The sequence below is a fragment of the Rhea americana genome, unplaced genomic scaffold (genome assembly GCF_003343005.1).
Source record: "Rhea americana isolate MKP2758 unplaced genomic scaffold, rheAme1 scaffold_94, whole genome shotgun sequence".
Lineage (NCBI taxonomy): Eukaryota > Metazoa > Chordata > Aves > Rheiformes > Rheidae > Rhea > Rhea americana.
The window spans coordinates 158,907-184,982 of record NW_028187133.1 but is presented as its reverse complement, the minus strand read 5'-3'; the positions used below and the strand labels follow the sequence as shown (position 1 = coordinate 184,982).

At 36.4% G+C, this 26,076-nt stretch overlaps 1 protein-coding gene across 1 annotated transcript in view; it reads right to left on the bottom strand.

Moving 5' to 3' along the window:
• Positions 1–26,076, bottom strand: part of EYS (EGF-like photoreceptor maintenance factor) — a gene marked incomplete at its 5' end in the record, with an annotated part of 393,942 nt that overhangs the window by 223,780 nt on the left and 144,086 nt on the right. Inside the window, one exon of the mRNA XM_085324865.1 lies at positions 25,189–25,301. Within this exon, the coding sequence (XP_085180991.1) occupies positions 25,189–25,301 (113 nt within the window). The remainder of the gene's footprint in view (positions 1–25,188; positions 25,302–26,076) is intronic.

Here is a 26,076-nt window from a genome sequence, read left to right as displayed (position 1 = left end):
GATGGTGCCTGAATGCTTATGTGCCAACACTGCTTCCAGGCACCCTACAGCTCCCTCTTTTATTGCAAAAGCGTAAAAGACTGCCTGGGCTCCTTAGTGGGGCAAACATCTGCAGCTGCACTCACAACGCATTCAAGCTGCTATGACTAAGTAATGACCTAGACTCAATGCAGTTTAACTAAAACATTTATTTGAATAAAGAACCAGGAAGCGTTTAAATTAGTTCAGTAATTGAGGTGTTACACCAATTTTTGACAATGTATGTGATAGAAATAGATCTAGTAAAACTTGATTCACTGACATTACCTAGCAAGGCTCCAGTCTTCATGGTTTTTCTTTTTTCTTTTTTTTCCCAGCCTGTCACTGCATSTTAGATGAATAATACACACGACTATCTTGAAACCCGCTGCAAGCATCAGCCTGTTGTTTTTAATTTTAAGATGAGCTCAAACAGCTGAGTTTGAGAGGCTTGTAACTCTGTGTTTCACAGCTGAACACATGTAAGTTTGAAATGCTTGTCTAAATACAAAATGTTAGTATAATTTGAAATTTTGTTTATTTAGTATTGCACTCTTTACCACTTGAGAGCAASTGAATGGGAGGCATACAGCACTTGGGGTCATGCTTAATGCTGTGCTGTTAAAGCAAAAGCAGGCATAGTCTAACCAGCTGTTCTTCCTACTTCCCTTCGCTCTCATTCTCTCTTCAAAAGAGCATGGAATTAATAYTGTGGGAAGTTAGAGACATTCCAGATTAAAAAGTTAACAAAGAATCAGCTTTCTTAGTTTTGCTTCACTGCAACGGTTGCTGTCTCTGCTGGCRCCATGGCAGGAAAGCATGCCTATCACATGTGAACTGAGAAAACAGGTTAACTTGCAAAATAGTTGCGGATGATAATAATAGCACTTTCTGAAAGTAATATCTCTAAATTTCTAAGTTAGCAACCAAAGCAAGGATATAAGGCCCGCCTATATTTTGTTATGTAACTATTATAGTAGATATCTATCTCCGAAATAGAACCTTAAAAATTGTGATCACATAAAGTTTCCTTAAGAAAAAGTCTCAAAAGAAACAGTATAAAAGTAATAAAATCAGGAGCACTTAGAAGGTTTAGCGAAAAGAAAAGTGGTTGGAGTAAAACTAGTGATTTTTGTGCTGGGCTTATAATGTATGTCAGTCCCTCATTTTTGTCAGACTCCTGATTCTAGGGCCTCCATTTCTTGTACAATTTTAAGTTTATATAAACCATCAATCACAATTCTGTTAAGCTTGTCTGTGGCATGTACTTTCATTTGCTGCCTGCTGTATTGCTGATCGTGATGCATTTCCAAGAAACGAGACCAACCACAACGTTAAAACAATACTAGCCATGAAAAYATTACTTCACGTCGTAAAGACAAAGATCCGTGATCTTCAAATTAAAAAAAAACCAAAATGTCTCATACTAAATAATCATATCCCAAATTCAACATTATTGTTATTAGAAAACTAAAAGCTACTTACTTCATCTCAAACATATGCTGCTGTGGCTGGTATCATGTGTATTAAGTTACTAATTATCTATCACATATGAAATGACATAAAAAAGGGACCTGAACACAGATCACAAATCACAGATGTTTCTAACCAGGCTCACATGTATTCGCTAAACTRTCCTTCCTACCAAAAAAAACTGAGGGGGAAAAAAATAGCAGTAAAATATCAGAGCCTTGGACTCTACACAATATAAATTCATCTACCAAGAGAGAATTTTATTTTAAGTCTACCACTGAATTAAGTGACTTACTGCTTAGGAAAGTCATGTGGTGGGATTGTAAATACAATTTKCRGTGAATACRGTTTTGCTCTTCCCAGCRGGAGGCTGCAGGCTGGGTGCTGCTGTGGCCGTGCCGGGGCTCAGGGCTGGCCGGGGCCCGAGCTGGGCTGCGCTGGTYYGARCRCCTGCGCTGGGGCCCAGGAGCRGCTGCTGGCCCTGGCCCTGCTCCAGCCCCAGCCCCAGCCCCAGCTTGGGTCGGGCCCCTCTGGGAAGGGGCTGACATCCCCCCCCTRCCCCCRGCTGACCAGCTGGAGAGCAGTTTTGCTGAAAAGGACTTGCAGATCCTGGCGCACATTAAATTCACCATGAGTCAGCAATGTGMCCCTGCAGCTAAGACCAACTGCATCCTGAGCTGCATCAAGCAGAGCCTTGCCAGCTGGTTGAGGGAGATGATCCTTTCCCTCTACTCAGCCCTGGTGAGGCCACATCTGGAGTGCTGGGTCCAGTGCTGGGCTCCCCAGAACAAGAGAGGCATGTGCCAGATTTATATTAGCTTGCCAGTCATGGCAGCTCCAYAGAAGGGCCACCAAGATGGTCAAAGGATCGGAGCATCTGTCATGAGAAGAAGTGGAGAGAGCTGGGATTTCTTATCCTCAAGAATGGAAGACTCATGAGGGATCTTATCAACATGCATAAATATCTGCTGGAGGGAGAAGGACAAGATAGAGTCACACTCTTTTCAGTAGTGCCCTGTGAAAGGAGCAGGGCAACGGGCACAGATTGAAATATAGAAAATTCCACTTATGTATCAAAAAAACCCTCTACTGTTCTACAGTAAGGATGGTATAGTATAACATATTGCAGCATAATGAACTGCAAACTGAGAACTGCAAAGAGCAGTAGACTTGTCCCCAAAATAATTCAGTCATGAAATGAAAGTCATGTCTTCAGAACTTTGAAATTTTCCCATGAAGCAGTTTGATGAGACAGACAGTGGCATGGAAGACCCAAGGATATGATAGCATTTGTACTGCACACTTATTACGTTTGATTACTGAAGTAATAGATTTAGCCTTATCTGATATGAGCATGATAAGGAAGTCTGTATCTTTAGCTTGTCAATAAAATAATTTGTGGGAAGCAATTATGAGAAGCAACAGCTTTAATTTGCATTTTTCTTTGATRGAGAAGTGCATACATGCCATTTTCGTTAAGCTATGACAAAATATTATCTTAAAATGTACTTTTAAGTGTTTTAGACTTTGGAGACAAAAGAAAGATTTTTCAAGGGCATTAGCRTGCATGATAAAACATAATTTCATAATCCTATGAAACTGAAACAACAGTACTTCAGTTTAAACAAGAATAAAAAACTATTACCTTGCATATAATTTGGCAAGAATGAACAAAGCCTTTTACAGACTGTTTGTTTCACAACCATGTCAAGAATTCTTTAAATGACAGTTTACTGATTTAATGAATCCACAGAACAACCGTATATCTATGAAATTCCCCTACCAGAGAAACCACATTTATCACTAGTTGCTGTAAAGGTGAGAATTAAGAGATTGTAGAAGAAGGACAATTTTTGTTCAGCCAACTATACTTGAATCCTATTTCCTCACCCATCTCAGTTTTTCTCTGATTCAGAAGAATCAGACGTCTGTTTTCCTAATAATATAAGTGCAATGTAAAGCAACAACTTATAAAAAATAAATTCTCAGTATATGTTCCAGGCTATGAACCTAGATTCTCCCTCCTACCAGGCATAGCATTTGGTAGCAGAACTCAATGATACTGTAGTTGCAGCTTTCCATTTAAAAATTCTCAGTTGGTATAATATCATTTGCAAATGCTATTGCATACACAGCTTCTTATTTAATGGTGCAAACTCTTAGCAGTGCAGATAATATTCTTGATATACAATGCAGCTGAGGATGTGAAAATACAATTAGCAGATAAAATGTAGTTTGTGAAAGCTCAGTTTACAAATCCAAAGGAAAATTCATGATGAGTTCGATGATGCACAGTATGCATAGCAATGTCAGTTATGAAAAAGAAACGTCAAATATGGAAAGAGAAGTGAAAGAAAAAAGGAAAAGGGAATACATRTATAAGAGACATAGTCCTGCTGTGCTTGCTTTAAAGCATGTAGATTTCATACACTTTAGAACAGATGTAAGTAAATGCATCAGAATTTGCAGAATCAATACTTTATGTTAAAACTCAATTAATACTATTACCAAAAACCTTCCTGAACAAAGCCTTTAAAGAGAGCTTTCCTTAGGTGAGACTTCCTTAGAAGACATTTGAAAAAACAATTCTCTTATTCCTGAAGTTTTGGAAATGACAAATACAATTTTTGCTAGAACTAATCTGTACTCCTTCTACCTGGAGTAGTGCCAGGGCTTGCATGTAGAAATGAGCAACAAATYTCTCAGTTGTTCACACTGATCTTTACTTTGGGTTGGTTTTGCTGATTCTTAGCCACCTTCTTCCTTCCTGTTAAGCCCCTCTTGACTTTCTATCATTGGAACATTAAACTTGAAACAAGATAGAGCAATCAAAACTGCTGAACACTCAGTGGGCCAGTGGGCAAAATCTTATGCTTTCTGGCAAAATCTGTAGACAAACAGCTTTGTGTTGTGCACTGTGTTTGTCTACAGTCACAGTCAGCAAACCTCTTCTCAGCTTCATCTCTTAGCTCCTGTTAGTTTAGATAAACACTACTTGAAATGTCAGAATATTGAATTTTATGTTGACTAATGAAATCTGTTTTGTTTCTTGAGACAGATACCTTTGCTTTTGAAAAGGGAAACTACTTCCTTCCCTCTTCAAAGCTTCTCTCAGTAGACTACAAATGTTATTTAACGTGGTACTGTGCTTTTCCTTCTGAAAGGCCACTGCAAGGTTACAATATAATCATAATTTCTGCACCATTCCTATGTGGCTGAATGAATTTTATGGGGTAAACTGAGTTCCTCTAACAGAGCTSTTGTGAGAGCTATCTAATATATCACAGTTCCAGAATGGAATCACTACTGCTTGTTTAAGATTCTATTTAGCATCAAAATCTATAGAAATTCTTTAATCTCAGTGATGCTATCCATAACTTAGACTCCAAAATCAAAGTTCTATCTATGGCATATTATTGCTGCAGGATGTGTCTGTGAGGGATGAGGGAGAAACACATGTAGAGCATGGATACACAATTGATTTTCTATGTAATAATTCATTTCAGATAAGACTTTAGCATTGTGACCCTCTGCACTGCAGTAGCCAAACTTTTGGATTTTGTCCACAGTGAAGATGTACGGGTGACTACAGCCCTGCTTCCTCATACAAGCCATGAGGAAAATGAGGTACTTTGCATTAAAAAAAACAATTGAAACACTATAAAACCCAAGTCTGCACTCAGAAGAATGTTCTAACCAAAAGGATGGGGAGCCATATTCAAACACTTTTTGTATCTCTCTCRAATGCAATGCAATGCTTTGTTATATGCCAGATGGAACAGACCAAACAAACATTTTTGAGAATTCTTACAGTGTTTCTGGTGGGGGGACTGGTAAGTTTTTTAAAATTCATCAAGACACCACTGAGGTCAAGTATCTGATAAACTGGAACAGCACTCTTACCATTGATCTAATGAATAAAAAGGGAAACTAAGTACATAACATGGTTAGGTATGTCTTGTATAGAGTCTCATCGCAATTTCTTCTGAGCATGACAGTATAGGTTACCCTCTCTGAAATATATTTATGAAGGACAAGAAGAAGCATTCTATAACYCCAGCAGGAAAGAAAAGTCTCAAGAGTTCATGAGTTGCTTCTCAAAATACACAGAAACAGACCCTTAGGCAGCTTGGAAATTTGATTTCAAAACAAGATGATGATGATTTACATGCACCCTTGATTACATTACAAGTAAGAAGCAGTTTTAAGGGTCAATGTTTTGGTTTTAGATGCCTCACATGAGAATTCAGTAGTTTAGTCATCTAAGTCATTTTCATAGATTGAATCCCTGAACTCTTTGTGCATTAGTCTCCTCACGAGAAGACAACAGTTCTTGCTTATGTAATTGAAATAAGGAAGGCCTACATTGCTTTATAAATATTAATTAATAATACCAGAGGAAAAGTATTATACATTCAAAGACTATGTTACTGGTGACAGYTGGGAGTATAACAAGGTATTCTGTATCAAACACTGTATTAAAATTGCCATGAAAACTGGGCTACAAGCAAGACGAGACAGATATATAGGAATTACTAGTACTGAAAGAGTTAAAAAATGCAGAGTATTGTTATGTATTATCTAGCCCTTCTTGCAGACTTAATTTCTAATTATATGTTAATGCTGGAGAATGGCTGGCATACATAAACACAAACATCATTTATTCATCAGTAATCTAGTATTTAATTAAAATATTATTGCATTCTTATTCAGTGCATACAGAAGAATGGCGTAAAGATGAGAAGTCAAATAATTTACAGAATCACAGCATGAATTGCAGAATGGTTGAGGCTGGAAAGGACMTTTGGAGATTTTTGGTTGTTGGTCTAGTCCAACAGCCATGCTCAAGCAGGGTCACCTAGAGCATGTTGCCCAAAACTGTGTCCAGGCAACTTTCGAATATCTCCAAAGATGCAGACTCCACAACTTCTCTGGGCAACATGTTCCAGTGCTCAGTCAGCTTCACAGTAAAAAAAAAAGGTTCCCTTATGTTCAGACAGAACTTCCTGTGTGTTTGTGCCCATTGCCTCTTGCCCTGTTACTGGCACCACTATGAAGCATCTGGCCCTATCTTCTTTACATCCTCCCATCTGATATTTATAAAAACTGAMTAGATCCTGCTTGAGCCTTCTCTTCTTCARGCTCAACAATTCCAGCTCTCTCAACCTTTTCTCATATGAGAGGTGCTCCAGTCTCTTAATCATTTTAGTGGCCCTTTGCTGGACTTGCTGCAGTAGCTGCGTATATCTCTTGTACTGAGGAGCGCAGAACTGGACACAGTACTCCAAGTGTGGCTCACTAGGGCTGAGTAGAGGGTAAGGATTATCTCCCTTGACCTTCTGGCAACACTCTGACTAGCACAGCCCAGGATACCATGGGMCTTCTTTACTGCAAGTGCACACTGCTGGCCCATGGTCAACTTGGTGATCTCTAGGACTCCCAGGTCCTGGTCTGCCTTCCAGCCGATCAGCCCTCAGCCTCTCCTGGTGCCTGGGGTTGTTCCTCCCCAGGSGAGGACTCGTGGGTGCATCTCATCCGGGCGCATGGATTTATGGGTGTGAAGTTTGCCTAAATGATCTCTAATCCAGTCTCAACCAGAGGAAAGTCTTCCTTTCTCCTGACTTTCTTTCTTGTCTCCAGGCTCTGGCATTCTTGAGGGCTGCCCTTAGGAGCAGACTGAAGCAAAGAAGGCGTTCAGTAACTCTGCCTTCTCTGTATCCCTTGTCACCAGGGCCCCCGCCCCATTCAGTAGCAGGCCCATATTTTCCCTAGTCTTCCTCCTGTATTTGAAGAAGCCCTGAAGAAGTCCCTGACATTGCTTGCCAGATTTAATTCCAAAAAGGGCTTTAAATGTTCATTAGGTTTCCACTTTCCTTCYCAGCAGGGAGATCACTGCTGTTCTGGGAAGGTTAGGCAGAAATCTGTGTTGGTTCATGCTGTGTCAATGCTCTTTGCTACTAGTTTTAAGACTTACTAGCCATGGTTCCCGGACATTCCCTGGCATTTGTCTCCATACATCTCTCTAAAAAGCCAGGGTGTTTCCCATTTTCAGGATCTTTCCTCAAGCCAGGATCTTCACTTTCTTTCTTGGACTSCTTTTTCTCTCTGAGTCTACTTCTTTTCAGGAATCTCATTTTTCAGCACCAGTTCTTCTTTCCAGAACACCAAGCCCCTCTTTTTCCTCAGTCTAAAATGTTTAGGTGCAGAAGCGTAGTAGCTGATCAGCCTCCAGACTGGTGGTTCTGTCTCTTATCTCTTTATTAATTAGGGGTTTCAGGATGTGCCACTTTTGTTTAGTTCAGATGTTATCAAACTTTTCACCTAGCTCATGCTGACTGCAGCTGCTTCTTGAGAGTTCAAAAGTTCAGTTTCAGACATTTAGTTCAAAAATTCAATTTCAGACATTCACACACACAGATACATGTGCGCAATTATCTGCWGCCTGTTGGTATTCACAATTTGATTTTTTTTTTTTTTGTCTACAGGAGCGTCATATTTTATATAGGACGTATATGTCCAAGTGTAAAAGGCAATTCTAGATGTCTTTTCTTTCTTGCTTGCATTAACATGGAATGACTGCAAGGGTATGCCTAAGAAAGGTATGTTCATGTTTGTGGCATTTTCTTAAAGGGATTTTTTTTWAATCCTGGAATAAGGAATATTTTTCTCTCATGTAATTGGAAAAACTTTTGAATTTTAGCCATAATACATTTTTGCAGTGAACACGCTCACTTTACTTGAGGATGAACAAGTACTATGACAATGACAAAAAGAGCAGCAGCGACAAGAATCAATAAAAAAAGTAATTAGCATGTTAAATACTTATGACGTCATGTTCAATCTCTTTTCGATTACAAATACTTCAAGGCATCAACATAGCCTGTTCCCTCTTAAATATTTGAATACATTTCATTTGACAATACAACTCTTAGGACTGAATTTACTTTACCAAACATTGTCTGCCTGGGAGTTTGGAAGCTTGCCTGAGCTAATCACCGTGGTTATCTCTGCAGGCAATCTGTATTCAGAGAGAGGCATCTCCAGTTCATCCTGTTCTAAGACAGTTTACCACCTTTCTCTGTTGGTTAGAGGTGGAACTTAACAAATTAACTTTGACAAATGAAGACAAATTCCTACTGATAGTCACCATCTCTCACTTAAAATCATATGTGTTTTGATTATATAACTGRAGAGAGACCAGAATATTTTTTAGATATTCAAAACATTTGAAAGCATTCCCTATAAATCACATACCTGTACAGCAAAGCGTAAATCTTACTTTACCCCATTTCAGAGTAAATTGAACTTTTCTAAACCTATGAATAACTAAATCCAGCACAGAAGCACTGATATGACTTTAACTTTAGCAAGAGAGTATCTTTTTGATTTTGCAAAATCTTAGTACTTGGAGAGATAGTAACAGGCAAGAGTATTAAGACTACAACTGGAAAGTTTCACTTCTAGTGGGAGCCACTAGAAGCATAACAGTTCACAAAAAAAAAAGTCAGATAGGAAACTCCAGATGGCTTATCAACAGATTTCAGTCTTTCCTTAGCTAAGTAACGAAATTCAGCTTGTAGAACAGTACTCAAAACTCTCTTCAAGGAATCAAGCGCAAAGGCAGCAGAAGAACCATCTGCCATCAAGCTGCACTAAAGTACTCAGCTTTGGTTAGTATTAGGAATAATTAGAGGAGCTGCTGTGTCCAACCCAGTTAATATCCGGTGAAACTCAAAATCCTTTTCTCCACCTGGATTACTCAATAGAAAAATGCCAAATACAGATTTTTCATACCAACTCCTTTTATACGCTCAAGGGCATCATCACACAGCAACATCATTGGGAGGCAGAGAACATGTTTGTCTAAAAATATTTTATATTGGAATTGTCAGGTCATCAACCTGTTCCAGGACAGCATTTAAACAAGCTATTTTTTTGCATCTATTGATCCTAACAGCATCTGGACATCATAAATGCTGCCTGAACTCAAATGCTATTTCACTGGAAATTTAAGCATCTGCTTATGATTTGGGAGAAGGCAATATCTGTCACCAAAAATCATCCTCTTCTGAGCTGCAATACAAGTTTCAAAGAAAGAGAGAATGAGAAAACAGAGACTGCTTTCAATGGTAGAGAGGATAAATATTTCTCATTGTTACATTCAACACTGTATATTTCTGTAATTTTTTCTTTATTAACTTCTTTAAGCCATGAAGGGCATTTGTATTTAAAGCATCAATGGCAGGAGTTTTAGACAGACATTATCTCAAACCACCTCAAATTTAAGAAAAATATCATCTAAATCTTCATTATCACACCAACAAAATCATGTTTTTTTTTTCCTGAAAGCTATCATCTGTACATAATTGGAGGTGAAAAGATACAATAAATTGTTTTATTGTGCTTACCTTCTTAATTTTCTTATTTGGCTCCCTTGTAAAAAATTTAGATAACTCATTAAGAATTCAAAATTTGAGATATATAACCTTTTGATTTTAATGATGAAAATAAACATCACCATGTCAAGTAGGTTACATTTTGCCATTTGCTAATGGCATAGCAGGGCTTAAGAGCTATAAATATAACTTTTTTAGGAAAAATATACATTATTTCAAAAATCATTAAAAAAAGTCAAATTTGATGAATTGAGGAACTAATAAAGGCTTACTTGAATGCCTATATGCCCAAATTACCTTACTCTGTTCATATTAGAAATTCATTCCAAAGGGAAAATCAAGACAAAACTTTTACTATAAATAAAATTAATCCTACTTGCAAGCAGAAGCAGCTTTCCACTCAAGAGTTCCAAATTCYGGCAAATTCCTTAATTCAATCAAGAATATTCTGTATCTTCCTGTTTATGAATGTGTTTAATAACCAGTAAATGCTGGAAGCCAGTTAATGATGTCACGCTTCTGTTTGTAGTGCCCAGAAACTGAAGAGGTCTAATCACTTCCCTTCATTTTCATAGAATAGTTACTCAATTTCATAACATCAGTGAAGTATATTAGGCAGTTAATTTTAAGAAATTACTGCATTTTCAGTTGGATAATGTCACTTGGCCTTYAGTCTTACTTCTTACAGCTGTAAAAAATTACACATTATATCCTGTTATTTAAATAAGGAATATTTTCTGAAGGTTAAGAAATGGTGACACATACTTTTAAGTCAAGGAGGATCTTGTATGTGTACTAGTAGTATAGCATCTTCCTGTTAACTAAGAAAGGGGTGTAAAGAGGAAAAATGGTAAATATGGCTTCAGAGAGCTGGTCAGGAGCAGATATGTCTTAATAAGTTCTTGTACAGCATAGAAGGAAGGTCTTTAATTTGTGTTTAATTTTTAAGTTCAAAACATTAATGTGCATGTCCTTTTTTTGACACTGCTTGCAATTAGAACAGCTCTGGAATTCACTAGCTGTAACAATTTTGTTTTCCCACACATAAATTAGTTAAGATTTTTATTGTTGCTATGACAAACAATTACTTTAAGTAAACTTCAGAGCTTAAAAAAATCTTCAAACTCATAACTAATACTATCCCTAGAAGTTTATCAAAGACTTGAGAAAGACACGAGTAGGAGGTAAAGGAGACCCAAACTTATCTTTAGGTTACACGTGTTTTTGTGTGAACAGTCTAAAATATACATGAATACCTACTGCAGTTTTGCACAGACTAAATATTGGTTTCTGTATACTCTGAGCATTCTGTATATTGTGGAAGAATCTTCTAAGAATCATTTTTTTTGTTAATATTAATTGTAAAGTTTATGTATCTATTTATTTATTTATATGTTCTGAATTGCTTAGCTTTTAGTTTCTGCTATTTATATCCCAGTTCCCCAGTTCTGGGGAGGGGGTGGGGGGTAGGGAAAGGATTCGTTCTTCAATTCCTAAAGACAGGATACTCTCTGCAAATTACTTATATGCCTATAAAAAGGATACAGCAGGATTTAGCTGGTGATCTATTTTTCTGAAAAGTTAAAAGTTACTTAAACATCAATAGCATGTTTTTTTAACATTAAACTAGTGTTTCAAGACTGCAGGGGGCACTGGTACACTGTGTATCTAGAGCACTGCAGAGCAAGATTCAGACAGGATTTGATTAAACAGTTCTCCAGGTTACAGATACACAAACAAAATCATAAACTATTTATAATCAATTTAAGTTTTGATAAATTAAGTAATTGTAAAATATTTATATGCATTTTGGAGAGGAATTAATGCTTCTGTTACTGGTAAATGTATTTGTTTTTCTGCAACAATCATGTAGTTGTAGGGAGCAGACTGTTTTCTAACTTTTGTAACCAATGTCCCTTGAAGGATATCCTTCTGGTATTGCATTACTTAAGATTACACCCTTAAACAAATAATCCCTATGCTCTGTAAGAAACACAATTTTGTTTAGTCTCTACCCAGAGAAGCCCACTTATTGGCCATTGAATATAACATATTTGTATATTAATCAGCCAATACAGACATTATCTGTTTCATAGACTCATTTAAATATGGACACATTACAATAAGAAATAATTATATATTCTATCATGTTATTTGATATTTATAGTTTTAGGACTAAGAAAATTGGTGTCTAAGTTGTAGAGATCTCCTCATAATAAGAATATACAATAACAATTTATCACTTGATTGCATATGGTAGGCATATAACCATGCCTGCATCATCTATTTTACATTCAGTACTATTCTTTATTCTTTTAATTCCTTTGTTCAAGTAATTCTTTTCTTTGTGTGTGTGTTTGCATCTTACATCAGTTTAAGTTGTTCTTCAGTATATCTCAGATCTTGATATTTCATGCAGTTACAACTATCCTGAGCCTCATAAGTTAGAGTTGGCTAAAGAATCTTTTCTAGAAGGACAAGTAGTCTAATTTTAAGACARCAAGACATGAAGAATTCGTCACTTAAATTGGTAGTTTGTACCAATTATAATCATCATTACTATAATAGCTGTTTTTTTACTACCAAATCAGATTTTCTGGTTTCAGCTTTCAGCCAGTGGTTCTAACATGCTGGTCTCTATTCAGCTAAAGTAAGCTCCTCTGGATCCAGTGTTTCTCCTCATAGATACCATCAGCAACTCAGTCATTAAAAAAAAAAAAAGGAGACTAATTTCCAAAAGTAACTTTCTGTGTGTCTTTTTCTTTTTTATTTTATTTTTTTTTTCAGACTATCATCAATTTCTTTGAGGTTCTATTTCACATCTATTTCAATTTTAAACCTATCTTCTCTTTTTTCTTTATGTACTATTCTAAAGGCACCAGTACAGAATGAAATACAGTGTAACCAATATCACAGTCAGTAGTGTATATAGAAACGAAACTATTCTCTTGCTTGCTTGCTTAGACAGCCAGGAATCTCATTAACTGTTTCGCTCCAGAAGCTTATATTAAATTGCATGTCTAAATTAAGCAAAGAGAACTCTTCAGGATGCTCTTCTTCATTCTGGGGTTTGGTCATTTTAAACAAGCACTTATAATAGGAAATAATGTATAAACCTCTTATTTTCAAAAAAGTGGACTAAAATTTCCTTATATCAGGCTTTCCTATTTGTTAGTTTTTATAATAACTAAACCCACACTGTCTTATTCTAAATTTTCCTTAGTAAGCAAATTCTACATTAATATATCAAACTTCTGGAAACTTAGACAACAAGTTGACCATGAGGCAGCAATGTGCTCTTGTGGCCAAGAAGGCCAATGGTCTCCTAGGGTGCATTGGGAAGAGTGTTGCCAGCAGGTCGAGGGAGRTGATCCTGCCCCTCTACTCAGCCCTGGCGAGGCCTCATCTGGAGTSCTGTGTCCAGTTCTGGGCTCCCCACTACAAGAGAGACATGGAGCTACTGGAGAGGGTCCAGTGTAGGGCTACAAAGATGATTAGAGGGCYGGAGCACCTGCCCTATGAGGAAYGGCTGCGAGAGCTGGGCCTCTTCAGCCTGGGGAAGRRAARACTGAGGGGGGATCTTATCAATGTCTACAAGTACCTGAAGGGAGGTTGTGAAGGGGTCTGGGGACAAACTCTTTTCAGTTGTCCCATGTGACAGGACAAGAGGCAATGGGCAGAAATTGAAGCACAGGAAGTTCTGCCTGACCGTGAGGGGGAATTTCTTCCCTGTTAGAGTGACGGAGCCCTGGCACAGGTTGCCCAGAGAGGTTGTGGAGTCTCCTCTGGAGATCTTCAAGGCCTGCCTGRATGCAACCCTGTCTACCATGCTGTAGGTGACCCTGCTGAGCGGGGAGGTTGGACTTCCTGGTCCCTTCCAATCTCACCCATTCTGTGATTCGATTTAAATAGCCATTATACATATCACTACAACAGACAACTTTTGGATATCAGTAATATGAGGAATTATTTTTTTGAAAATTCTAGATTTGAACTTTGGAGGTTTGAATCCACTTCTAGATCTTAAATGAACAGGTTATTAAAAGTGCTCTTCCAAAGAGGAGCTCAAAACATCTTTTTAACTGATATTATTATTTATAATAAATTTGTTATTATTTATATTATCATAATATTATTTTCAATTGACTATCATAAAAATAGGCAAGGTTTTGTAATGTTTTTGATTGTTTTGCTTTTGGCTTTGTTAAGGATATTTTTACATTATAATGTAATGTATAAAGAAATTCATTATAAGTCACAAATTCCTCCAGTCTATTCACTGACACAGCGAAGGACACGCAATGAAGCTCAGCATATAATTGCTAGACAGAATGAAACAGAACTTCTGAACTTTTCTCTTGACATTCTGGGTTTTATCATTTGAAGACAGCTCTTATGATTCCTTATTACTTTTCTACGAATTTCAAAAGTGAATCTCAAAGATAACAAAAAGCTATAAGAAAATCTTATACTGATTCAGACTTTCAGTAGGCAAATTCTTCCTTTCAGTACKACTCTTATTCTTACTTATTCAGTCTGATATGCCTCTCTCTTCACAATACTATCTGGCATAATAATGAGAGTAACTATGTCTCCATTACGAGGCACTCTCAGCACATAAATTGAAAATCATGGAAATCTGCAGTGAAGTTTAATTATTTGTGAGTACACAAAAACAATTTTTTACTCCTATTTCTATATTTCTGCAATTGGAATGACATCAAATGGCTAACACTTTAGCTCAGCATGAGACTAGTTCGATAAGAAAACAATGGAAGATAATTTCTTTTACTAGTCAATTGCTTTCAGACAATTTTCCTGTTATRTAGTTTGCTTTTTGAATCACTGATCATAATAAATTTAAGACCCAGATTTATATAGAAATCTCTTTACAGCAGAATCCTGACAAACCAACCCTGGCCTCACCTTGAAGTTTTAAATGAACAGAACAAAATAAGAGATATTTTTTCTATTGTGATAGAGTTTTCTTCTTCACATACTTGTTGGGCTGGAAGCCAAAGTGATTATTTCAAGAAACTACTGAACCATACCACTTGATGTCTTGTGTCATTAAGATAATTTTTCTTAAGCATTAAGGTAATGTTTCCAAAGAGGATTGCAATGGTTATGTGAAAAATATATGTAATTAAAATGTTAGAAAAATGGTTTTAAATATAGTTTTTGTTTTGTGAAGCTGCTCCAGTTGGATGATCTCATCTCAAGGCTTTTTTCAGTTTAGCGAAAACTTTGTGTTCTCATGTTTACAATATTGTTTTAAAGGGGGAACTATACTGAAATATGAAATTAAAAAGTTGCTTTCATTCATCAGAAAATGAATCTTTCATAAAAATTCCCCCCAAAATATCGTACTGATACAATTTTGGGGTCGTTTTGTATTTTAAAAGCTAAACATGTTGAAGCATAGTTTCTGTTCAGATGACGGAGCTTCTAAGGAAGTATAAGTATACGGCAATTTGCCAGAAGGTAATTTGCTTATATGAATATTGTCATGCACCTAGAACAACCCAAAATATTCTGGTAGTATGTACTGTTTCTGAAACTATAATCCTTGGGGTAAAGAAGAAAATGATCCTCCTCATTAGCTGCAGCTGAAAATATACAGCTCAAATTCTGTACCTCTCCTCCTGACAGATTACCACAGAGTTCACTGGTGAGAAAGGCTGAAAGACTGCAAAAATGTTTTTAAGTGATCTTTGCAGACTCGTAATTCTGACTCCACCTGACACTGAACAAGCTCCAAGTGCAGAAGACTCCCCACTGCCCTCTGGATTGCAATGCCACCCAGCACACYGCTGTCCATTGACCTGGGTCATGTCCCCCGATCTCCTATGGAGAGCAGCTGAAAAGCCACCCGACAAGCTCTCTCTGTCATCTCCACAACATAAGAATGTTCCCTGGACGGATACAGTGACTTTATGCACTAATCATGGCTGTTCGTAAGGCTTTGAATCCACCACTCAATGTAAGGAGGCCAGGGCAGACTGATTTCTTCATTGGGACAGATATCATCGATATACTCATTTCTCCTTCTTGTAGTATGCAACAAGCTGGATRAGCCTTTTCTCAGTTCTAAACTACAGATGTTTTGGTTAAGGCTTAGCACTTTATTTTATTGATATATAAAGGAGTCAGTTTATATACAATGGTTAAATATACAAGGTGAAAGAAGCTTTACAAGTGCCGTTAATAAATCTAGTTATCAGATACAGTAAAAAATCACCAGTAGTTGGAGGTACTCAATATTTTATAACTGCACTAAAATAGATGCAAATGTGCAACAAGAGTGTAAAATATTATTTTTCCAACACTGGAAATTTTTGTGTAGCACATGAAGCAAATMGATGATAAAATGTTAAAGCACATGTGAAAACAGAAAGTCAGTTTCATTAAACAAATTCTTTTGCACTATATTATTCATAACAAAACTTAATTTTTGTGCAACTATGTCAGACTATTTTCCAAAATACATAATTGAATAATTATTTAGTTACTTTGATACAGTATCTCAGATATTTGCCATTGGCATCTATACTTGCAAAAGCCTCCCTGATACAAACAGGGTACAAAAAAATGCATGATATCCTTTATGTCTTGTCTTATTAACCACCATGCAGGCACTTAGCAATTCTAAGAGAAATCAAGCTCTCATAATATATGTCATTACAGATACTTTAAGAGACAGAGGCTGCCACAGAAATTTATTGACAGAATTAAGAAATAATTCTCTATTGGTATAATCTACATGCCTAAGCTATAGAGATATAAGATCAAGATAAAAATAATCAAAATTATTATTAATCTTGCAGAATTAGAAAGTTGCCCCATTTCCACAGCATGCCTTCTTATAAACACCATACCAGAGTACACCTATCAAAATGTGAGTTTAGTAGAATAAGGTAGTCTAAATTTTGATGGAACAAAAAAAAATCCTCTATGTTGTTCTGGAGAGAGGAGTGAACACTTATTCTGTGGGGACTTTTTGGTTTTAAGGTTTAACAAATTCCTTTTCCAAGGGGAAAGAAGCCGTCTAATTAAAGTATATGAATGGAGACAGAAAAAGCTAAGGAAAGAGTTTAGGATTTGGCAATTGAGCTCTTGCATGACTAGTCACAATTGAATCACTTGACACACTTGCCTTGTTTTTTTTTTTTGTTTGTTTGTTTTTTGTTTTTTGTTTTTTGTTTTTTGTTAATCGTCTGTATAGGAAAAAGGCAGTTTTATGGAAATAGTTTATTTACCAGCAACACACATCCATAAAGTAGTGGGTTACTTTATTTAACACGAATGACTATTGCCTTTGTATTTTTTTCTAGTTATTGAAATTCAGAACAATACAAAAGTTCAGAAAATACCTGCAAAAACAAAGAATATGAAAAAGAAAGTCAATTTTGTTTTTCTCGCATGCTGATGAGAGGCAACCTCTTTTCAGAAATAGGGAGAGAAATGTAATATTTGCAAACACACATTATCTCACCTGTGTATATTTAGCACAGGGATTTGCCTAAAATCTGTCACAAACAATTCCTTCAGAACACTTCAGAAGACTGAGCAAAAGGCTTACACAACAATTTACTGTGATTTTGAGGATTTATAACAATAGGAAAGATTAGCCCTATCACTTTTTCCTTTTTTTCTTTTTTTAAGTCTGTATTACTGAAAAGTCATCATCTAAATAGATAGGCCAAAGAAGAAAAAAATGGTAAAAGAAAAAAAAAAACAGAATAAATATATACACTCAGCAGAAAAGAGATTGCACTGGAGAACAAAAGCCACAAAGGAAAAACACATGTTGAAAACAAGTGGAGTAAAAGATGAGGGAAATCAAAAAAGGACAAATCAAGCAGAGAAGATGAAAGTATATAAGAGCAAATCAGGCACTGGAAAAGAAGGAAGAGGCAATTAGGAATGCACAGAAAATGTTATCAGCCAGCAAAAGCAAGAGATGAGAGAGAAAAAAGTAACAAAAATGCATAAAGAACAACAAATACTTGTTATCATGCTCTATATTAAAATTATACAGAATTGCTATTAACATATCATCAAGCATCCTATATATGAAGAATGCAAATGAATRGTATTTCTGAAGCTTTATCTTCAACAAGGTACTTAAGAAACATTCCAGTCTAATCTGTATGTTAATCGCAGAAAACAGAAAATCTGGCGAATGGACAACACTAAGTGACACCGGTATTACTCACTGAAATCGTTTTCTTCTACTGTGCAAGAGCAATATATATACACACATATATATATTGCTATTTCAGAATCAAGCACATAACCMTAAAATACTAATGAAAAAACACAAGCATAAATATCTGTGCTGAGACATAAGAATATAATTTAAAGTCCGAATAATGTCTCTTTCACATATACCAGAAGCTCAGCGTTTCTCGTAGCACTATGCACTTACTCATAATCTAAGATGTATATGGACAGAAGACTTGGAACTAACTCTGTGATTTCCACTTCAGCTCTGTATCAGCTTGTACATTTTTTTGAATTGAACAAATTGAACTTCTTCAGCTCAGATGGATTCATGTGAACAGGCCCTTTAACCTCACCTGAGTCTTGTGTGAACTCTTACTATGAATTCTTAAGCACAGTATACACTGCTAGAGCACTCTGCCATTTCCAGATGTGAAATGGTAATGGTTTCCCTTTCACAAATGGGGGAAAAACAACTTTTTGCAGAACCAACTTTCCCCTTTCCAAAGTATGGAAGAAAGTACTCAAAAATGTCAGAAGCCTGGTGCCAGATGCCTTGAGTTGTGAAGTTTTATAATATTCTTAAAAAGCTGGAAGTAACATAGAGGAAGTGACATGATGAAAAATTGTATGGGAAATTGAATTTTACAGAGCTGTTAAGGATCTGTTGGGATGTTTTGAAAAATACCACAGAAAACTACAGAATGGGTAGGGCAGTACTCACAGATAAAGTAGGGGAGTTAGATCTTGGAAAGAGGATAACTGAGGGCTTTCTGAAAACATGTAGAGATCTCCAAAATATATTGCATTGCTCCCAGGAAAATTGCTGTGCATTAGGAAAACCATCAGTCCTCTTGATGGAATGGAACTTGGGTAATGCATGTTCAAGAGCCTCCTTCCAGAATGCAAATAGCAATCAGAGATTTTGCTCAATTTCAGACTGGAAAAAACAGCTTAAGATAAATTAACAGCAAATAAAATCTTAAAAAAAAATCAATCAAAAACCTGTCTTATAAGTGCTAATGAAGAATTCAGCCTATTAACTGTTGGCTGTCAGTGCAAAATTTGCCTTGTATATTTGCACCCACCAGAAAGCCTCCTTTTAGGAAAACAACACACAGCTGGACACTGTGCCAATTTTTAAAACAAAAACAGATCATGGCTTGGTGACACACACACACACACACACACTTACATATATATACGCATACATACATATATATATATGCCTATATGTATGGTATTCTTTAATTGTTATCTTATTAACCGCCATGCAGGTACTTAGCAATTCTAAGAGAAATCAAGATCTCATTGTATATACTTGGTCATTATAGACACACTAAAGAGACAGTGGCTGCCACGGAAATCTGTTGGTAGAATTAAGAAACAGTCCTGTACTGGTATAACATACATGTGTAAAGTTACAGAAAGATAAGGTCAAGACAGACATCATCAAAAACTATTATTAATCTTTCAGATTTTATATATATATATATACATATATACACACATATATATATTTAACATATATATGTGTGTTTGGACCTTTGAATTTACTACATGCAGTAAACTCTTACAGGAATATAAAGTTGTCCTAGCTTCCAGACACTAAACCAGAAGTGAGGTGCAGTAAACACGAGCTTTTAATACTGAGGCTCAGAGCTTCATTTATATCTATCATCGAAGCTCTACCTGAAAGTAATAATCATTTCTCCAGGAAATCTATTACAGTAGCATTTTCTGAAACACAGAACYTTTATATTGTATTAGCACATCCCAAGTATCTTACTTGCTTCAGAAGAAAGAAAATCAAAGATTTAATTTCTTAACAGAACTTATCAGAGATCTGTTRTTTCCTATTGTTTATTTTAATACTGCTGGTCATCATATAATCTCTTTCAAAATGTAGAGCTTTGAGACAGGAACAGTTTAAACAACATTTTAAAATAAAGCTTGATAAAATTTAGATAAGTATATGTTCTAGAGTAAATCTCGAAAACTCCCTTTTGGAGGATGACCTTTACAATTGATAYGATTCTATTACAACCTTTCCTAAAAGCAAAAGCAGCACAGCTCAGAGGACTTTTGTTACTGCAAACCTGCACTGAAAGTCGGGCTTCAGTTAATTCTTCAGCTCATACCAGACAGCAGTTATTCTGCCATTTCCTACATTCCTCCTTGGGTACCTCTCATGGCAAGAAGCTCTGATGAACCCTCAGTAGAGTGTGTGTGTGTGTATATATATACATAAATATACATACATATACATACATATGTACACACACACACACACACACATATATATATATTTCTCCTCGCTGTTCTCTTCTCCTCATGGTACCACATACTGTAACATATCCGTGAACTGCAGGCCTAAAAGGCTGTGTCAAAAATAAGCTCCCACATTTCCTTTCTTCTTCCTCTGCTACAGAAAGGTGGAAGAACACTTTACACTATAGCACAGTAATGGAAACAAGCAGYCTGCAGACTACTTGAGGACTCTGTAAGAGTAAAAGGACCAGAGTATCCATCTTGTTTCAATCAAGAATCAAAGGTATGCCTCTATTGAAAGGCCACCTCAGAATAAYCCCTAAACCTAGGCCTGCCAATCACCATCTTCGTTAACACTCCTTAACTGGATCTCTGGTAGCTATTCAATGCTAGTCCAGAAACTTTACTGAAAACAAAGGATCTGYGAGACCAAACTGTTTGGAAAACTCATTCCTTTCCACAGTGTAGTGAAACTACTCCACATTTTGCTGCCTGTGAGAACAGGAGGTGCCCTAGCTCTGCCCCACTCCATAGTATYTCAGCTCCAGCTTTCTGCCCTTCTCTTATTCCATTGCCTTCTCTATTGGAAAAATCAAAGCTCATTTCCAGAACTCTTCCAGAGGGCCAGGTAACACTTTTCATTACGTAATTAATTAGGTAATTCAGGAACCAGAGCTCAAGCCTGCTGTCTCCCATTCGATATGTCCAAGCACCAGTTCTGGTTTCTCACTCTATCTCAAAGGCTCTGCATTCCTTTCAAAGTTGTCAGAAAAGGTCCAAATATCCTCAGACTGAGAAGGAACCCAGATCTGTCTGTCGCTGGGTACACGTTCTCCTTATTCATCTACAATATATATAAAATTGTTCCACGCCATCTCCAGCTTTTTCACTGATATCCATTTCTGGGAATGACAGCTGTCCCTGTGCTGTACTGATGCCTACGCTTAGCTGAAGGATCTGGGCTGTGATCTTCTAGACCAACAAAAAARTTAAAGCCTCACTCTTGAAATGAGCATGCCCAAAAGCATTGAAACTTTTAGGATGATGAAAGTTAATAGCAAATTTTAAGGTCTCTGATCTTATCCTGTTGCTCAGTAACGACTTCATTCTCGAACTTAAGAAAGATCTTGTTCCTAAATTAAATGAAAGGCAATCAACACATTGTCCCCATCTCCTATTTAGTTCTGCTGAGCATTTAGTTCTGCTGAGCTAAAATAATGCACCCTCCTTTGCAGCATATGATATTTGCATTACAAATCTGAACGCTAGAGGAGCAAACAGCATTCTTGCTCTAKGTATTTAAGGAATTTTAGGCAGCAGATAGTCAGATACATATGCCAGTGTAATTAATATTATGGTTTTATTTATTAATTTCTTAGTTTTCAGAAAAATTTAAATAGCAACCYGTACTGCATTAATCTCAGATATAAGCAACACAGTATATAATGTCTTTTGAAAGGTATTGAATTATCCTGAAATAGTGATGCCAATAGTTTTGAACAGGTTAATGAACTGTATCTGAAAATTGTTTGTGAAAKTTCTCTATATTCTATTCACATATTAGCTCATCCTTTTGGTATTTTAAAATTCAAATAGATCTAGTTAAAAAATGGCAGAACATATTTGAGTAAATTTCAAACCTATTAAAAATTCATAAGGTTAAAATTTACTCACAAACCCATACACTTTAAGAAGTTTTTGCATGTCTCCCTTTGGCTGACCTCCTACACCACAATAATAAGGTAATCAATGCTGCTGGGGCTGCCAAGAAATAAAAGTAAGTTAAATGAATGGTATTAGTCAGACACTTGAATAAGGCTAAATATGCAACAGTGGAGGCATTTGAAAAAAGTAAAAATCTAGAAACAGGTGATGATAGGAAGATTACAATGGAGAGAAAAGAAATACACAGTGCCACTGGAAGATAAATGCACTGATGTTCTTATGGCCATAAAAAAGAACTTCACTGGGAGAAACTGTTTGGATTTCTTTATCTATATCAACATTGTAGACTACTCTGGAAGTACCAGACAGCTTGAAGTGTAGCTGTATTGCATCAGCCGTACTATAYGAATTCTACAAACCCTTGCATACATACACCAGATCTTCCAGCATTCACCAACKTTACCTTTTTGCAACATATATAATCCCATACTGCCCCATTTAAGCAACTTTCTTCAAGTGCTTTCTCCTTCCTAATCAAGACAAACATTCCTCCCYAAGGAGTCTGTCTCACAAGAAAAAACAATGGCAGTTAGGCTTCCTGGACGCTTTCTGGGAAGCAGAATTTACAKGTACAGATGGATGAAGGTCTGGATRTAGTTGCCTAAGTACCAAAAGCAAARAGCAAAGGATGATGCAAGCTGTCACACGTGGGCAGAGATGAGATTCTTATATACCACAAAGCAGGGGAAGAGTCAGGAGAATGCCTGCCAGAGTCCCTTGAAGTCTGCTCCTAAGGGACAACTATGCCACCCAGGGAAATTTGGACTACTTTAATGCTGCTTCTGGGTGTTCACAGATTGGAAGAGCTGGGATTCAGATCGGGATGGAACCAGCTCTGTGTGGACTGCACAAGACTGGACACCATTGGGCACATCTATAGCATTCTGGAACAAGCAGAGAGGGAAAAGGAACACGTTACTCAGGATAGGTGGGATTGAGGAGGTCTAATATCCTTCCCAACAACCTTTTATGCATCAGACACTTCTCAGGATTCATCTATACAAACTGCGATGTCATTTTACTTACCTAAGTAGTTACAGATACATGATAAATATTTGCAAGAAACAGCCTCTAGAGTGTAATCACTGAATTCTAACTCAATGTTGAGCAATCTTTATTGTCAATGTGATACAGCATCAACCATATTTCTAATTGATTAAATTGCTAATTAATTAAAATTTAAGGGAAATATCAAAATCAATACAAAATGCAATAAATCTTGGCATATAATTCTATAGATTATAATAAATAATGTAGCATTCTAAAGAAAAAATAAGCTTTAAAAGGAACTAAGTCAGTTTTACCTCAAAGCTTTCTCCTTCCTATCTATAGCAGCACATACAAATTGGATGAAGCAGAACTCACTAGTCTTACGATTCTCATATTCTCATAATATAAATTAGCCAACAGGAAACACTGATGAGAGAGTGGTGTGATAAATCCCAAGGACACAGCCACCTATCTCAGAGAAAAAAATGCATTGCAGAATGAAAAAAAGCATGGAAGAAGATAAACGTCCTGGTTGTAAAGCAAGCCTTCTTTTACCCAGTAGTTTTAAAAAAATGAGCTTTATCTTGCCTAGGATTTGGGAGACCAAAGGTCTATGCAAGATGGAGAATGACTTCCTATCTAATAACTCAAGGAGACATCTGAGATGGTTTGTGATTTCTTCCAGTGATTAATTAACTTCTAATGTGTAAGTAGTCCTTGAAGTCAAGATCTTTTTGCCTAAATTAATTCCTTCATTACAGGACAGAACAGCCTGCTCACTTGCTCTCATTTCCATGAATTTCTATTCTGCACAGAGGCAGAGTTCCACAGAGCATGCACCCTAATTTTTGAGAAGATCACTGCTTAATGGTTAGAAAAAAACTCTGTGACAGGCAAGAGTAGCTCCATCTCTTCTTTCTTAGCTGAGGTTTATCACAAAAAAAGCCAGATTTCTATATTTTGTGTAGGATTTACACCCACAAGTGTTTGTTAAACATGGAGGACAGCTACCAAAAAAAATGTCTAAGATAAATCAAACGGTACAAAGATTAATTTCTTGGTCATGTCTGGGCAAGGAGAAGACACTGAGATGGTCCTCTAAAGATGACGACAGTTCTATCCAGGTATGCAAGCAGAACTTTATGTTCAGAGTAAGTTTTATGGGCAAAAGCTTAGACGCCTAGGACTTGAGGCAGTTGGTTCATTGACTGCTAAGTCTGATGTTTACACTCCTTTCATAAATTTGTGTGTGTTATGTACAAGTTCATGAAGGGGTCAGTGGCACAACTGAGCAGAGTCCAGTTCTTATCAATATTCACTTAATGCCATAATTAATTACTATTAGATTTCTAAAATACAGTTTAGCTGAAAATAAAAAAAATAATTAAGATATTCTGTAAGTTTTAGCAGAAAAAATTAGGGTCATGTATAAAAAGACTTATAAAAAATTCTCCAAGGCTAGAGAGCMTATATAATATGGCTAAAATCACATTCTCTTCTTCTGAAAGACTCCATGATCCATAAATAAAACACTTTCTTTTCCACTTTATGTTATGTGCCAGAATAGGATCCCAGTCTACACCACTGTCAATATATAGCTTTTTATTTCAATCAATACGTGACCAATAGCAATGTGAATATACAAAAGTGGAATCAACTGGTTTATATTCAGGAACAGTGTTTTCCAGTAGTTTTCACAAGCTTATATGTACGATGCGCAGCAGCAAGTCTCTAGCATTTGTTACAAGATTAATGAAAATCTCAAAAGCGTTCATAGAAACATAAGCAGCACCTCACCTTGCCCACTTTTATATTTTAAGATTGTCTTTTTTAGTACATCATGTTTCACCAGGCAGTGAGTGAAAAAACAGTCTAAATAAGCTGTCAAGCTTAATTGAACTATGCTTCAAAAAAGCACCTTCCATAAATAAAAGGCTTGAAAAGTATAAAAGAAAGTAAAATATCTACCTACATAATCAGTTTTTCTATAAACATTGTTCAAATTATCTAGAATAGTCACCCTATTTTAGGAAGAAAGAAAAACCAACACCTTTTCTTCTGATTTGAAAAGGCACAGAGGGTAGTTTACCTGCAATTGTCGATATTATTTCTGCCCACAGCATTAGAGAAGTTGAAAGGTCCCACATTATTGATTTCTATGACTTCTACACAGCCAGTGAAATTGTGCACAGGTCCAGGCATCTACAAAAGAGGAAAAATGCACACAATTCTTATAGTTATCTGAGTAATTTGGTTTTAAAAAGATTTCTGCCAAAGATTCATAATACATTTCAGAAGTAATTCTGAAGATCCCTCTTGGTTTCCAATTTTTTCCATAGTGGAATTCTATAAAATAACTATGAATATAAAAAGAAATTATGGAAAAGAATAGAAACGCTAACTTTCTAAAATAAACTCATTCTTTCTTTACATACAGACAGGCCCACTGGTACAATGACACCCAGYAAAAATAAAGTAGTCTTGTCTAACTTTAATCAGGTATTTATTTGTTACAGATGAGCATAGGACATAGAGAATGGCAAAAGAAAAAGTTTGGGAAATTTCATGTCTGTGGACTTAAATTTCATGCCGAAACAGTAAAAAAATACTGCTAGGACTGTTCTGCCAACCGTGATGATAAAAACCATTGACACATTCTACTGGGGACTTGTGAGACTATTCAGGCAGAAACACAGAGTAACAGTGGAAGACTTCAGTTATTCCTGTAACAGGTCAGTAAGGCACCTAAATGCCTGCTGGTCATGAACCCATAAGAGAAGAAGCAAATCCTAGATTGATCCTTGACACTGCAGAGCACCACAACAATCCTCATTTCATACAGGAACGCTACATAAAAATGAAGAGGCTTTTTAAAAACAAAACTCAAAGAATATCCAAAAGGGTAAAACACTGGCAGATGAATAGTTAAAACAAGATATTAGAGGTTCACAGAAAATGTAAGTAAACTATCAGAATA